Source organism: Lepidochelys kempii, chromosome 14 (genome assembly GCF_965140265.1).
Source record: "Lepidochelys kempii isolate rLepKem1 chromosome 14, rLepKem1.hap2, whole genome shotgun sequence".
NCBI lineage: Eukaryota > Metazoa > Chordata > Testudines > Cheloniidae > Lepidochelys > Lepidochelys kempii.
Window position 1 is genome coordinate 1180842 of NC_133269.1, and position 12455 is coordinate 1193296.

The 12455-nt window shown below is 46.2% G+C and overlaps 2 protein-coding genes across 9 annotated transcripts in view; one reads left to right on the forward strand and one right to left on the reverse strand.

The window, feature by feature from the left end:
• PGS1 (phosphatidylglycerophosphate synthase 1) overlaps nt 1-12455 on the forward strand; it is a 94712-nt gene that overhangs the window by 32190 nt on the left and 50067 nt on the right. The gene's annotated exons all lie outside the window — the stretch shown is intronic.
• The window catches only part of DNAH17 (dynein axonemal heavy chain 17), a 103648-nt gene that overhangs the window by 2182 nt on the left and 89011 nt on the right, over nt 1-12455 (reverse strand). The window contains exons 71-80 of the mRNA XM_073310983.1: nt 11763-11956; nt 10364-10512; nt 10079-10206; nt 8519-8746; nt 6439-6630; nt 5262-5441; nt 4621-4803; nt 2249-2431; nt 1326-1469; nt 5-230 (exon numbers count right to left, since the gene is read on the reverse strand). Coding sequence (XP_073167084.1) covers nt 5-230; nt 1326-1469; nt 2249-2431; nt 4621-4803; nt 5262-5441; nt 6439-6630; nt 8519-8746; nt 10079-10206; nt 10364-10512; nt 11763-11956 — 1807 coding nt within the window. The remainder of the gene's footprint in view (nt 1-4; nt 231-1325; nt 1470-2248; nt 2432-4620; nt 4804-5261; nt 5442-6438; nt 6631-8518; nt 8747-10078; nt 10207-10363; nt 10513-11762; nt 11957-12455) is intronic.

Here is a 12455-nt window from a genome sequence, read left to right on the forward strand (position 1 = left end):
GTACCTTCCATGAACAACCCATGCACATAGGAGCCTTCTCGGGGTGGAGCCGTCATATCCTCTCGGTTTTTCTTGGTCACTTCCACTGAAAGACACATCTTGTCAAGTGGCCATTCATTCTTTCTGGCCATAGACTGCATGATAGCTGTGAGGAAAGACTGGGGATTAAAGAAGCCTGCCAGCCACACTGTTGTGGGTAGTGCAAAGTCAGTCGTCCAGGCCTCTAGTTCCTGAAAAATAAAGCAGCAGCAGTTTAAAGCCAAGTTCACAGGCTGTGGTGCATCTCTTGAACTGGCATGATACATGAGACTTGTGCCTCCATTTACTCCTGTAATCCATTTTGGGAGAACTGTCTTTACAGCCCCTCTTTGATTTAGGCCCCCAGTCTTCAGCGGATTGTGACTTCAGGAGGGACAAGTTGTGAAAGTAATCGCATGTGGCAGACAAACACCTGGAGTAGGTCTCCAAAGAATAACCCTATCTCAGCAGAGCCCCTCTTGGGTCTGCGATGCTGCAGGTGGACATGGTAGTCACCAGGGAGAGGGGACCAAGCTGAGACTCTTTGGAAAAATGAAGGCTTTGTCTTCAGTGAGGCTTTGCATCAGTTGCAGCCATTGCTACTACTGCATACCTCAAGTGCAGGTGAAGAAGGTTGTGCTTTGCACCAGAAAAGCTCATGGCCATTTCATGTAAGCAAAAACTTTGTTGGTCCAAAGTGCAGCTTTCAAGAGCTACCTTTTGGGGTTTGTACTGATGCAGCTCCATTAAGTGGCTGGGCATTAAATGCTAGAATCAGGGCAAATTTACAATGAAGATTACAGATTTAGAATTAGGGTACTTGCCCTTTACTGGACTTGACTATTTGGCACCTACCACCCTGGTTTGTAATACTAACTGTGTATTTAAGAGAAAAGAGTCCCTCTCCACCTTCCCTGCTTCTTCAAAAGCCCTGAATTCCAGGCACAAGTTGAGGCCAGAGGGGCTTGCCATCTCTTTAGAACCTCAGCTTCAGCACGGAAGGATGAAGATGTAGCCCTGGCTCCTATGTACACTTAGCCCTTCTTAGTTCAGCACTGTGCTTTCAAGCCCTGGGGATCTCTGCATCCCAGGATCCTGAAAAGCAAGCTCAGATTTCCTGAGCTACTGAGAAGGGTTTTAGTACATACACTTAGATCCTTGCAAGCAATTCAGAGCATCTTCATATGCCCAGCCCTGGCCAGACGACAATATTTGTTCCATGAGCAATAGTCTGAAGAGAGATCTTTGGCCCACAAAGAGCCGTACACAAAGTACCATGAAGAGAGGCTGGAGGTGAGTGGACTCACCCGGACCCGAAGCAGTAGGTCAGCATACCAGGCTCCCAAGCCAAGTAAGGAGGGGTAGGCCCGGTTTGTCCAGAATTCAGGCACATTATCATAGTAGAGAGCATTAGACAATTCCTCCATGTCTGTTGTGATTGTCAGCTCACCCTTTGAAAGGAAAAGAACCATGATTTAGTTAAACAAGAATTGACTCATTGCGTTGGAACCCCCTTTGAGAGCAAAGCTCTAGGCACACTGCACATCAGTCACAAGGGGCTCAGCAACTGTTTCTGGAGTTGTGAACATTGTAGCTTGGTTTATTGACAGGGAGCAGTGCCTATTTTTGAAAAATAGGGCATTTTCCATCATTCCCCAGCTCGTCTTTAGTCTTCTCCAACAGAGAGGGCCCCATCCCTTACACCTGGGGCTCTACAGCAAGTCCAAGGGAGTTCAAATTCCTGTTAGAGATTTCTCCCCCAATACGTATTTGCAGGGACCCAGAGCAGCCTTTTTCAAAACAAGCCAGCATTTTAGGCAACTGGGACATAGTCCTTAGATCAGCATTGTAAAGCCACATGTAAGACAGGCTGTATCAGCAGAAGCAACTGCCCCATCATCCCCTCTGCAATCCAGCTCAGTCTCCCTCGGTGTATGTGTTTATACCTTTGTGCATGTGCACACACTCACTCAGGTTTTAGGCTGCAACAAACCTGCAGGCTTCAAAATGAAGGAAAGAGGAGTGTTGGCTGCCTTACAATGACCCTGTAGTTAGTGGCAGAAGAAGAGAGACTCATAGTAATCCAACAGCTCACATTACCTTGGTACCAAACCTGAACTGAACATTTAGTTCCATTGACTTCATTTGTAAAGGCTGGTATATTGAAAAAAAACCAAACAACATTACCTAAGTTACTACCATGGTGTAAAACAGTATCAATGTCACACACCTTCAGCCCCAAATTTAATTCTTTCAAAGAGCGTCTTATTTCATTTGTCAAGATGTTCATTCTTTCACATTCCTGAAAGGCTACCACGACATATGGGGTCTTCTCTGCTGCTTTAGCCATGATTTCCAACATATTAAATGGCTCGGGTAGCTTGTCCATGATTTCATCTAGGACTTGTTTGACCTGTAATATGTAACACCATCAAACATCTTTAGCAAGGGAACAAATTCCATTAAGAGCTTTGACACAGCATGTTAAATGTCATTCTTCCATTGATTTAACATTTTCAGTCTCCTGAAAGAAGCTCACTAATGTTTAATAGCCTAGAATTAAATTGTCCAAATGAACTTGGCCCATAGAGTCCACCAGAGTCTTAGAATCAAGAGAGCACAAACTGGGCAACGCTGGACTTGCCCCTGCACAGGCCGGCTCTCAAAACCATCAGGGCTTGAAGGGGCTCCTGTAACGAAGCTGGTGCTGCTCCCATGACTCCGAGAACGAGCGGCATGGTACAGCAAGAACCCAGCACAAGAAGCCTTTCAGCTCACCCAGGGGAATGGCTGCAATGCGCACTGCCTGATTAGCAGACAGCCCACTCTGTGACTATATCCTTTGTGTGGTTGTACACGTCACAGACCTGTTTACTGGCAGACAAAGGGATATCAGCAGAGCTCAACAAAGAAGTGGAATGTAGCTTTAAAGACAGAGTGTTCTCGGGAAAATTAGTTGTAGCAGCTGCCTGCATTTCATTTTTATGGTTACAAATGTCACCTGCTCATAATCAGCCCATAAATACTCTCTGCCACCTATCTCAAAGTACAGTAACTGAGCAAACTCCCCACATCACTAGTAATGTTAATTATTTTACAGGCGCGGTGCTAGAATCATAGAACTGTTGGAATGGACCTTGAGAGGTCTTCCAGTCCCATCCCCTGCACTCCAGGCAGGACTAAGTATTATCTAGACCATCCCTGACAGGTGTTTGTCCAACCAGCTGTTAAAAAATCTCCAGTGATGGAATCCACATCCTCCATAAGCAATTTATTCCAGTGCTGCCAGACAGGAAGTTTTCCTAATGTCCAACCTAAACTGCCCTGGCTGCAATTTAAGCCCATTGCTTCTTGTCTTATCCTGAGAGGTTAACAATTTTTCTCCCTCTTCCTTGTAACAACCTTCTATATACTTGAAAACTGTTATGTCCCCCCAGTTGTCTCTTTTCCAGAGTAAACAAACCCAGTTTTTTCAGTCTTCCCTCATAGGTCACATTTTGTAAACCTTTAATAATTTTTGTTGCTCTTTTCTGGACTTTGTCCAATTTGTCCCTATCTTTCCTGAAATGTGGCACCCAGAACTGGACACAATACTCCAGATGAGGCCTAATCAGCGTGGAGCAGAATGAAAGAATTACTTCTCGTGTCTTGCTTACAACACTCCTGCTAATACATCCCAGAAGGATGTTTGCTTTTTTTTTTTTTTTTTTTTTTGCAACAGTGTTAACTGTTGACTCATATTTGGCTTGTGATCCACTATGACCCCAGATCCCTTTCTGCAGTACTCCTTCTTAGGCAGTCTTTTCACATTTTGTATGTGTGCAACTGATTGTTCCTTCCTAAGTGGAGTACTTTGCATTTGTCCTTATTGAATTTCATCCTATTCACTTCAGACCATTTCTCCAGTTTGTCTAGATCATTTTGAATGTCAATCCTGTCCTCCAAAGCACTTGCAACCCCTCCCAGCGTGGTATCTTCCGCAAACTTTATAAGTGTACTCTCTATGCCATTATCTAAATCATTGATGAAGATATTGAACAGAACTGGACCCAGAACTGATCCCTGCAGGACCCCACTAGTACAACTCCGGATCCAAGGGGCAGGGTGGCTAATGTGCTTTGGAAATTCTTTGGTCCCACTGTCTCTTTATCCCCTGGCGGTGGGGGTGAGCAGCTCCCAGGTGCCTTAGGGCTCATGCAAAGCTGGGTGCAGGACTTGAGGCGATGGGAAGTGGCTGCCAGCCAGTGCAGCTGGAGGAGGAGATGTCGCTTTGAAAAAAGGAAGCCAGAGAAATTAACCATTTCCTCTCTCTCCTGCCCTACAGAATAATGCAGGAGGCTGCAACCCTCTAAAGCTCTAACAGGAGTGCCCCTGTTCGGTTGCTGTGCTAGTCCATGGTAGTGCTGGGAATGAGAGTTTGATCAGGAGCAGTGAGGCACAAATGTGCATAAGAGACTGTTTGAGGTTCTTTCACTGGTGGGAAATGGGGCTATTACAGTATGGAGCCTCCTCTTATTTGGTGTGTTTGTTTCTTCAAGAACAAACCAGTGGCCGTAGCAGATTAATTCCTGGTTAGTACCGAAGGACAGAAACGTTTCCTACCTTTTCCTCTCGGGACACACCTGTCCCTCCTCCAGCATCAGACTCCTTGGGCTGCATTTCCAGAACTGTACGGAAAAGCTTTTCAGAAGTGACAGTGAGGAAGCCAATTTCAGCATTGGGGTGGAGCCCATAAAGGTATGGGCTCTCTGGGGGGAGGTTCTCATCAATGTATTCATGATAACCCTAAAAAACAGGGCAGATAGCAAACACTGAGTGACTAGATGCATATTCCTAGACAAGGCTTTTAAGACCTTTGGGCTCATCTGGCCCTACTCCATCATGGAATAGGATTCTCTGGTATTCCAACCTAGAAAATATCTAAACCATCTCACAGTTTCCCAGTGAGGGTGCTGTAGACCTACTACCCTCCCTCACTAAGAAGATTTTACTCATGTCCTTCCTCAGCTTTGTCCTGGTTTATTACTGAACTGCTTTTTCTTGTCCTGCCACTCTCCCCCTGGGAATCACTCTACTGTTTCCATGGACTCCCCCCAGTGTCTCCTTATGTCATCTTCGTGGGGTTCTTTCCAGGTTCTGTAAGGCGGTGCTCTTATCTCACATACATCCCCAAGAGAGCCACAGCCTTTTGACAGCTGCAGTGAACTGTGGAGCTCTCATAGAAGAGAAGAGCCTTTCCTCACCTTGTAATCCAAGTTGGGTGGAACTAAAAACCCTGGAGCCAAGGTCATTTCTCCCTCCAGCATCTCCACGCGGATGTATTCTGACAGGTAAGTTCTACACAACCTGCGATCCCAGTCATCTGTGATGTGTCCCCCATACATAATTTCACCAAAGAGATAGCGAAGATCATCCCATGGAACCTAGACGAGATGCTGAGTCAGTGCAAAGTGATTTCTATAAAAGGCATGTTCTGAAAGTCCCAGACAGCAGCGGGAAGCGTCACATGTCAAGTTAGCTTTGGTGTGCCCTCACCATGCAAGAGCAAGCCCTTGGAGTCAATCACACGTGAGCAGCTCAGCATCAACATGGGGGCGGGGGGTAGGAGGGGGGAAGAGCAGCATGGCGCCCATCACCCTTTTGACCGTGATCACGGGGGATTTCACCCCTCCCCAGCATGAAGACAGCCCCCAGAGTGGCAGATGAGTCTTTCCTCTGGATCATGTCTCTTTTCATCCCTGCTGAATTTAATTAAGCTTTTGCCACTTCCATAAGGCCTGGAGCAAGGAGCGTGCTCCTCCCTTGGCTTGGGACCTGTGGTTTCATTGCTGGGGGAGATTTTGCCTTCCAGCTGGATGTTCTCACATTTCAAATGAAAACACTGAAAGGCAAGAGGGCTGGACAATCTGAGCACACCCTGCTGCTGCCTCAGCTGATTTGCTAAATGTCCATCTTCCACCCACGTAGGGCCCCTCGCTGGATTCGCTCACAGCCTGCTGCCAACCCAGCACACCGCACCTGCAGGCTTAGGACCACGTTAGAGCTCTGTTTTCAGACAAAGGCTGCCTCACACTACTCACTGAAGGTGAGTTGCAGTTTGCCTTTAAAGTTCCCCTGGTTTTGCTATGCCCCAGCCCAGGGACACACAGCTCACGCATCAGCCAGTTGCTGTTCGGTAGTGGGGCGGCAGCAGAGGGATCCTCCCCCAAACCTGTGGAGCTCCCGGCAGAGCCTTCTTCAGTCCAAAGGCTGTTGGAGCCCTGTGCTTCCACAATACTCCCCGCACCCAGGAAGGAGGCTGGGAGGGGGCCAAGAAGGGGAGGTCTAACAGCAGCATCCTGCCTTTCCCCTGTAGTGCTGCTTTTTGTAACCTGGGAAGAATCACTCTGACTTGCTGATGTTAAACAAGCATGTTCTAACCTTGACATTAGCCTCCAGGTAATTATACAGCACGTTGATGGATATAGTCAGGTCTCCATTGTTGAAAGGATAAGACCTATTCCAGCCCTGCGCACCAAACTTACGCCTTTCAGCTACCACCGCATGAAAGTAACAGAGAGCAAACAAGATGCACTTGAATTCAATTTCTTTGGTGCACATCTCTAAAGTATCCTAAAGCAGAAGAAAGAGGAAAAGAGGGTGCTTGTGTGCAGAAGAGGAAATGTCCCCAATGGGTGTCTGAATATAAAAAACAACTTCTCACAACTCGCCAGCAAAAACGGAGCTGAACCTTCTTTACCACAAAGTGCATGTAGGGGTCTCAGCTTAAGCATGTTCCCAATAGCTTACGTGTAGTCTCAGCAACATTCATTGCTGCTTGCACAGAATTTACTCATAGTACATTAGAACGTGTGAGACGGAAACGCCTGGCCTAGGCCACATACCTTACTATGATGTGTTTATAATCTGATGAGAAATGACCTCTTAATTCTAACTGCCTGCTCGTTTTAAACTCTGGCACTCTACCCCTGAGTTAAAAATAACCCAAAGTATCAATAAGAGTAATTGCGACTACAGCTACTGGTCACATGGCTCTGTCAAAGGGTAGCTGTGGTGCGTCAGAAGCAGGCAGTAGAGGTGTATCTTGATCAGGCTTCTTCCTAGAACTGCATGATCTGTATTGTCTCTGAAGTCACCGGTGATACTTATGCACACCATGGTGACCTACAATTCTTCATTTCAGAAGCTCAGTGTAAAGTTCTAGAATCATATTTTGCACCAGGCCCAACAATGCTCAGATGTAGGAAAAAAGCATAAGTATAAACCCTGCCATGTTTTCTTCTAAGCAAGTCCAAGTTACCTAGTTATTCCTCAGCTCTGCTAGCAAGTACTAGCTTACACTGTATCATGTAGTGTGAAACCAATTCAGATAGGTTTGGAGAACACCAGTAAGCGAAACACCTGTAAAATCCAAAAACACTCAACAAGAATGCTGCACTCTGTTAATAAATTTGAGACCTCATCTGTGGCAAAGGGCCCTTCCCTGCTCTTAGTACCTGTGTCTTTGAGGGCCAAGGGCAGTAGGGCCCTTCCCTGCTCTTAGTACCTGTGTCTTTGAGGGCCAAGGGCAGTAGGGCCCTTCCCTGCTCTTAGTACCTGTGTCTTTGAGGGCCAAGGGCAGTAGGGCCCTTCCCTGCTCTTAGTACCTGTGTCTTTGAGGGCCAAGGGCAGTAGGGCCCTTCCCTGCTCTTAATACCTGTGTCTTTGAGGGCCAAGGGCAGTAGGGCCCTTAAAAGGCTTCACCCGTTGGAAAGATTCTAGCAGTCCTGGAGCGGGTCCCTGGATCTGGCGGTGGAACACTCTAAGGGTGCACACCATGGCATGCTGGAATTTTCCTTTATTTACAGGCAGAGAAGAAGTGACGCTTGCAATGACAGACTATGGTATATTAGCCTCTGTTGATATTAGCCTACAAAGAGAAACTCGCAGCCAGTCAAAGCACACAGCTGCGGTAGGGTGCTTCTGTAATCAGACAGGCTTGGCATGACCTCACCTCTTAACATCCCCATCACTAGCAGGTTCACATTTATTTATTTATTTATTTATTTTAATATTGCTGAACAGGCCTGTAAGGATTACAAATTTGCTCTGTCCCTAGTGAAATCTTATGTTATGGGAACACTGATAGGAATAGCCGGACATCACAAGGGCACCTTTTCCACTACAATGCAGAAAGCATACAAAAACTTTGAAAAAGCCCTGTAATTAACGCCAATGTGGTGAAAATGCCTTTAGGAAGGGCATCAGTATGAATTAGTACACTGAAAAGAACAGAGCTAAGAGGGATCAGACTAGATGACTTAGGGGTAAACGATGAATCTAAATGCTAAGAAATCCGTTTCCTAGGCAGGCTGCACTCACTCTCCTGGGGAGAAAAGCCAAAAAAGAGAGCAGCCTTACAACTGCTAATAAATTGCTGTGACTGCAGAAAAAAGTATACAACAACAACAAAACAAACCCAACCAGCTTAAAAAAATAATCAACCCTGTCATCTGAATACCTGAGTAAAGAGATCCAGTGCTTTGTGCAAGTTAGCATGCATGCCAGTCGGGGGCTCATTGGTAATTTTAATGGCATTTTCCAAGAGTCCTTGAGGAATAATATGAGCGTCTGGCGTGGCAGCAGGTTCAGCACTCATAAACACTCTGTAATCCTGGTGGCTGCCAATGCTGTACCTCTCAACCTTCTTATCCAGTGTGCCCAGCCACTTTGCAACCAGGTGGATATTCTGCAACAGACACAATTTGACTTCACTTCTTGCTCCCAAATTTCAATCCCATACAGCCGAAGTCCCTCACAGGGCTAGGTGAGAAGTGCTGTGATGGAGCCAATGATGCTATTTTACACCTCTTAGGCCTAGCGGCCCACGTGGTTCACTGTTGTTTCACTGGGACGTGATGCACTGACAAGGCCCCGTGCTTCCTCTGGTGACTTAGTCACCTGTTTAGATTTGATGCGGGTCAGTAGAAGCTGCCCACCAAACACTGTAGTCAGTGTCCTAGGATTTGTACCCATCAGCATCTTTTAACATTTGGATTAATAGACTGGAAGGCCAGCAGAGACCATTAGCAGCATCCAGTCTGTCCTCCCGCATAACATAGGCCACAACTTCTGGTTGATGTAGAGCAGTGGCTCTCAACCTTTCCAGACTACTGTTCCCATTTCAGGAATCTGATTTGTCTAGTGTAGCCCAAGTCTCACCTTACTTAAAAACTACTTCCTTACAAAAATACAAGTGTCACAGCACACTATTACTGAAAAATTGCTTATTTTCTCCTTTTTACCATATAATTATAAAATAAATCAACTGGAATATAAATATTGTACTTAATTTCAGTATACAGTACACAGAACAGTATACACAAGTCATTGTCTATATGAAATTTTAGTTTGTACTGACTTTGCTAGGGCTTTTTGTGTAGCCTGTTGTAAAACTAGACAAATATCTAGATGAGTAGATGTACCTCTGGAAGACCTCTGAGTATCCCCAGGGATATGTATACCCCTGGTTGAGAAACACTGATGAAGAGCACCTCTTTAGAAAGAAATCAAGCCTTGGTTTAAAGCTTCCCAAGTGATGGTGTATTCAACAGTGTTCTTCACTGAAACATTAGAAGTCCTTTACTAAATGATATACAGTACATGCTTCACCCAGCACTAAGCCATTCTCCTGGGTCCTGAATGCACTGTCTACCTCCACGATAGTCTTAGCTTCTGCTGGCCCATGGGAGTTAAAGATCAGATGCAGCAAATCATGCTGGGTGGCAGGTGATGAGGTAGAAAGGTGATGTACTCCAGAATCTAAGCAACCAGGAAGTTGGACAACATGATAGCTAAAGGCATTCAATACTGACAAATGCGAGGTAATGTATTTAGGAAAGTGGAGTTCACCTTGAGAGGAGAGGCAGGAATTTTGAACAACATGTGCGTTATGTAGAACTCTTTGCACTGACATTGAGAATTTCTGAATGTATAATGGGCTGCTCTGAATACTATTAGATTACTATAGAAACAACAAAGGTACACCAGAGAACCAACAATGCAATGGTGCTTCTACTACCTGAAGAATGACCCAGTGTCCTTCAATAGCAGCTACATCCAGAGCATTTTCTGCCACGACTTCCTGTCCTTGCCCTAGAGACACATTATGGATTTTTCCATTGTCAATGGTAAAGCCTAGCTTTCTTCCTGGGGAGGGGGGGAGAAATCCACAGGAATACATTAAAATTAAAAAAAATAAATCTGAAAATTGCATGCCTATGCAATGTCTGCTCTTTATTGATAACATCTTCCATGACTACCGTGCCACAGACCCTACTGTTAGTGAAGAGGACTCTTGACTTACCCAGTGCCTCTACGTCTTTCAGTGGGTCAACCCCTGGAGAGAGGATAAAGAATATTGCAGTGGATGGGCTGCTCTCTTCATACGATTTAGAAAATTCAATACTTCTGCCTTCTACAAACTTACTTCCCATCTTCTCTTCCACAAAGTTTCTGTGAAAAAGAAGTTGATGCAAAATTAGTCCCAGACTTTTTATCCAATTTATTACAAATAACTTGCAGGGCTAGGCCACGTGTTTCTACAGTTAGCCTCGAAGGCAGATCAGGGCATAGGCTTTAAGTTCTGTATGAAAACTGAAAATATTCCTACAAAGGCTCAGGAGGTGTTAAGGGCAGGGAGTGGAGTTGCAAACCAAAATAATGCACAAAAATTTAATCTGAGCAAGGAAATCCCAGAGAAGAGCTGATAACAGAAAAACTGGATTACACAACATGCCTGGAGCTTTCTAAGGAAAGTATCTGGGCCAGATCTACACCATTGTCACCTTGAACCTGTAGCTTGTGTAACCCACACACCTCCTGGGTATGGTGGTCTGTCCCATCTAGTGGCACCAAGACCACTTAGAGAGAGATGAATGAGTCTGCTCTGCAGCCTTCGCGAACAGCCCGCTGGCTTTTAGCTCATGCTGTAGAGGCTCGTGCACTAAGATCCAGAGGCCCCAGGTTCGATGCCACCCGCCGATGACCAGTGTCTGTCAGTGTTACACTTGCACAGGCAAGAGTGTTCCCATCCCCACCATAGCTCCGCACCTCCAACGGCTTTATACCTCCCTTCGGTGTGCCCCATCAGCATTGCCTTCTGCCAGGGCGGAGATGACAGGGAGCCTGGGGCAAACAGGCAGCTTCACTCCAGGAGAGTGTTTGAGGAGTTCTAGTTGAACAACACCTGCAGCAAGGGTCTGCTCTAGATACACACGGGGTGGGGTAGGAAGCCCTAGAATTGCAGTGGGCATAGAGGAGGTCTCTGCCAGTAGAGCTGGCTGCAGAAAGGATGAAGCTGAGGTGTTGGGGTACATGGCTCTTTTGTAGCCTTGGTGCCACATGTTCAGGATCACCACAGGGCGCTGGTGTGGCCTGGGTGCCTGACGCTGGATGTCTCTTGGCACATGTCCCACAGGAGGCGATACGCAGGACACGCTGGCTCTTCACAAGTGCACTAACAACCACGAACCCCCTTTTTGAAACGCCATTTTGGAATCCTATTACCAGGCGACAGGCCCCATGCCATCAGCTCTGTGCCTCATCCCCATGCTGCAGGCAGGTGCAGTTACTGCACAGCTGCATGCTACATCATGTCCCATTTCTCCTGCACCAGCATGAAATGCCTCTCCAGAATCATTCAGTGTAGGCATGCCAAGACCCTTCTTGACAGCACAGGGCCCTGCAGGATCAGGAGAGAATACCTGACTGCATAGGTCATTCTGTCTGGCCTCATGCATCTCATCATACACAGCTTCTGCAGAGCTAATTTATTCTTCCACTCCTTCGGGAACACTTCCTTCTCCGGTGCCTCCGACTCAACAAATTTTTTCCATCGCTTTGCCGAACCTTCAATATCGCTGTCCAAATTCTTGAACTCATCCATATCTGAGAGGACCTTCAAATATATGAGAAAAGGGCCAGCTGCTTCTGTGTCCTAGTGCCCCTCCTGCTCTGTGGCCCCAGTGGGATGGGCTTGCTGGAGGCATTGTGGCTTTTCACAGGTGTGGCTGACAGCAGACTCAAGTGCTGTGTGTTTCTTACAAACTGTAGCCAGTTACACGCTCTAGCCCAGCACCTGGTAGCCTTTTATTTTTATTTAAAGTTAATTTAAGTGATGAAGTGTAAAATCACTGGCTACAGCCTTCTGTGGCATCACACCTAGGCTGTGAGCTTTCAGTATAAAAGTACTCAGATACTCCCTGGAACACGGATATAATCCAGATATTTGCTGCCACCTGAGAAAATGAGGGTAAGATGTGGCTAGCATTGGATTCCTGTTGTGGGGGCTTGGGGGTTCTTATGGAGCAGGTGGAGATTCCGTGATGCACCCAAAATATGCTAACAGTTTAGGCTATGCAATTATGCAAGAAATGAGAGGCACACGACAGGTCTAC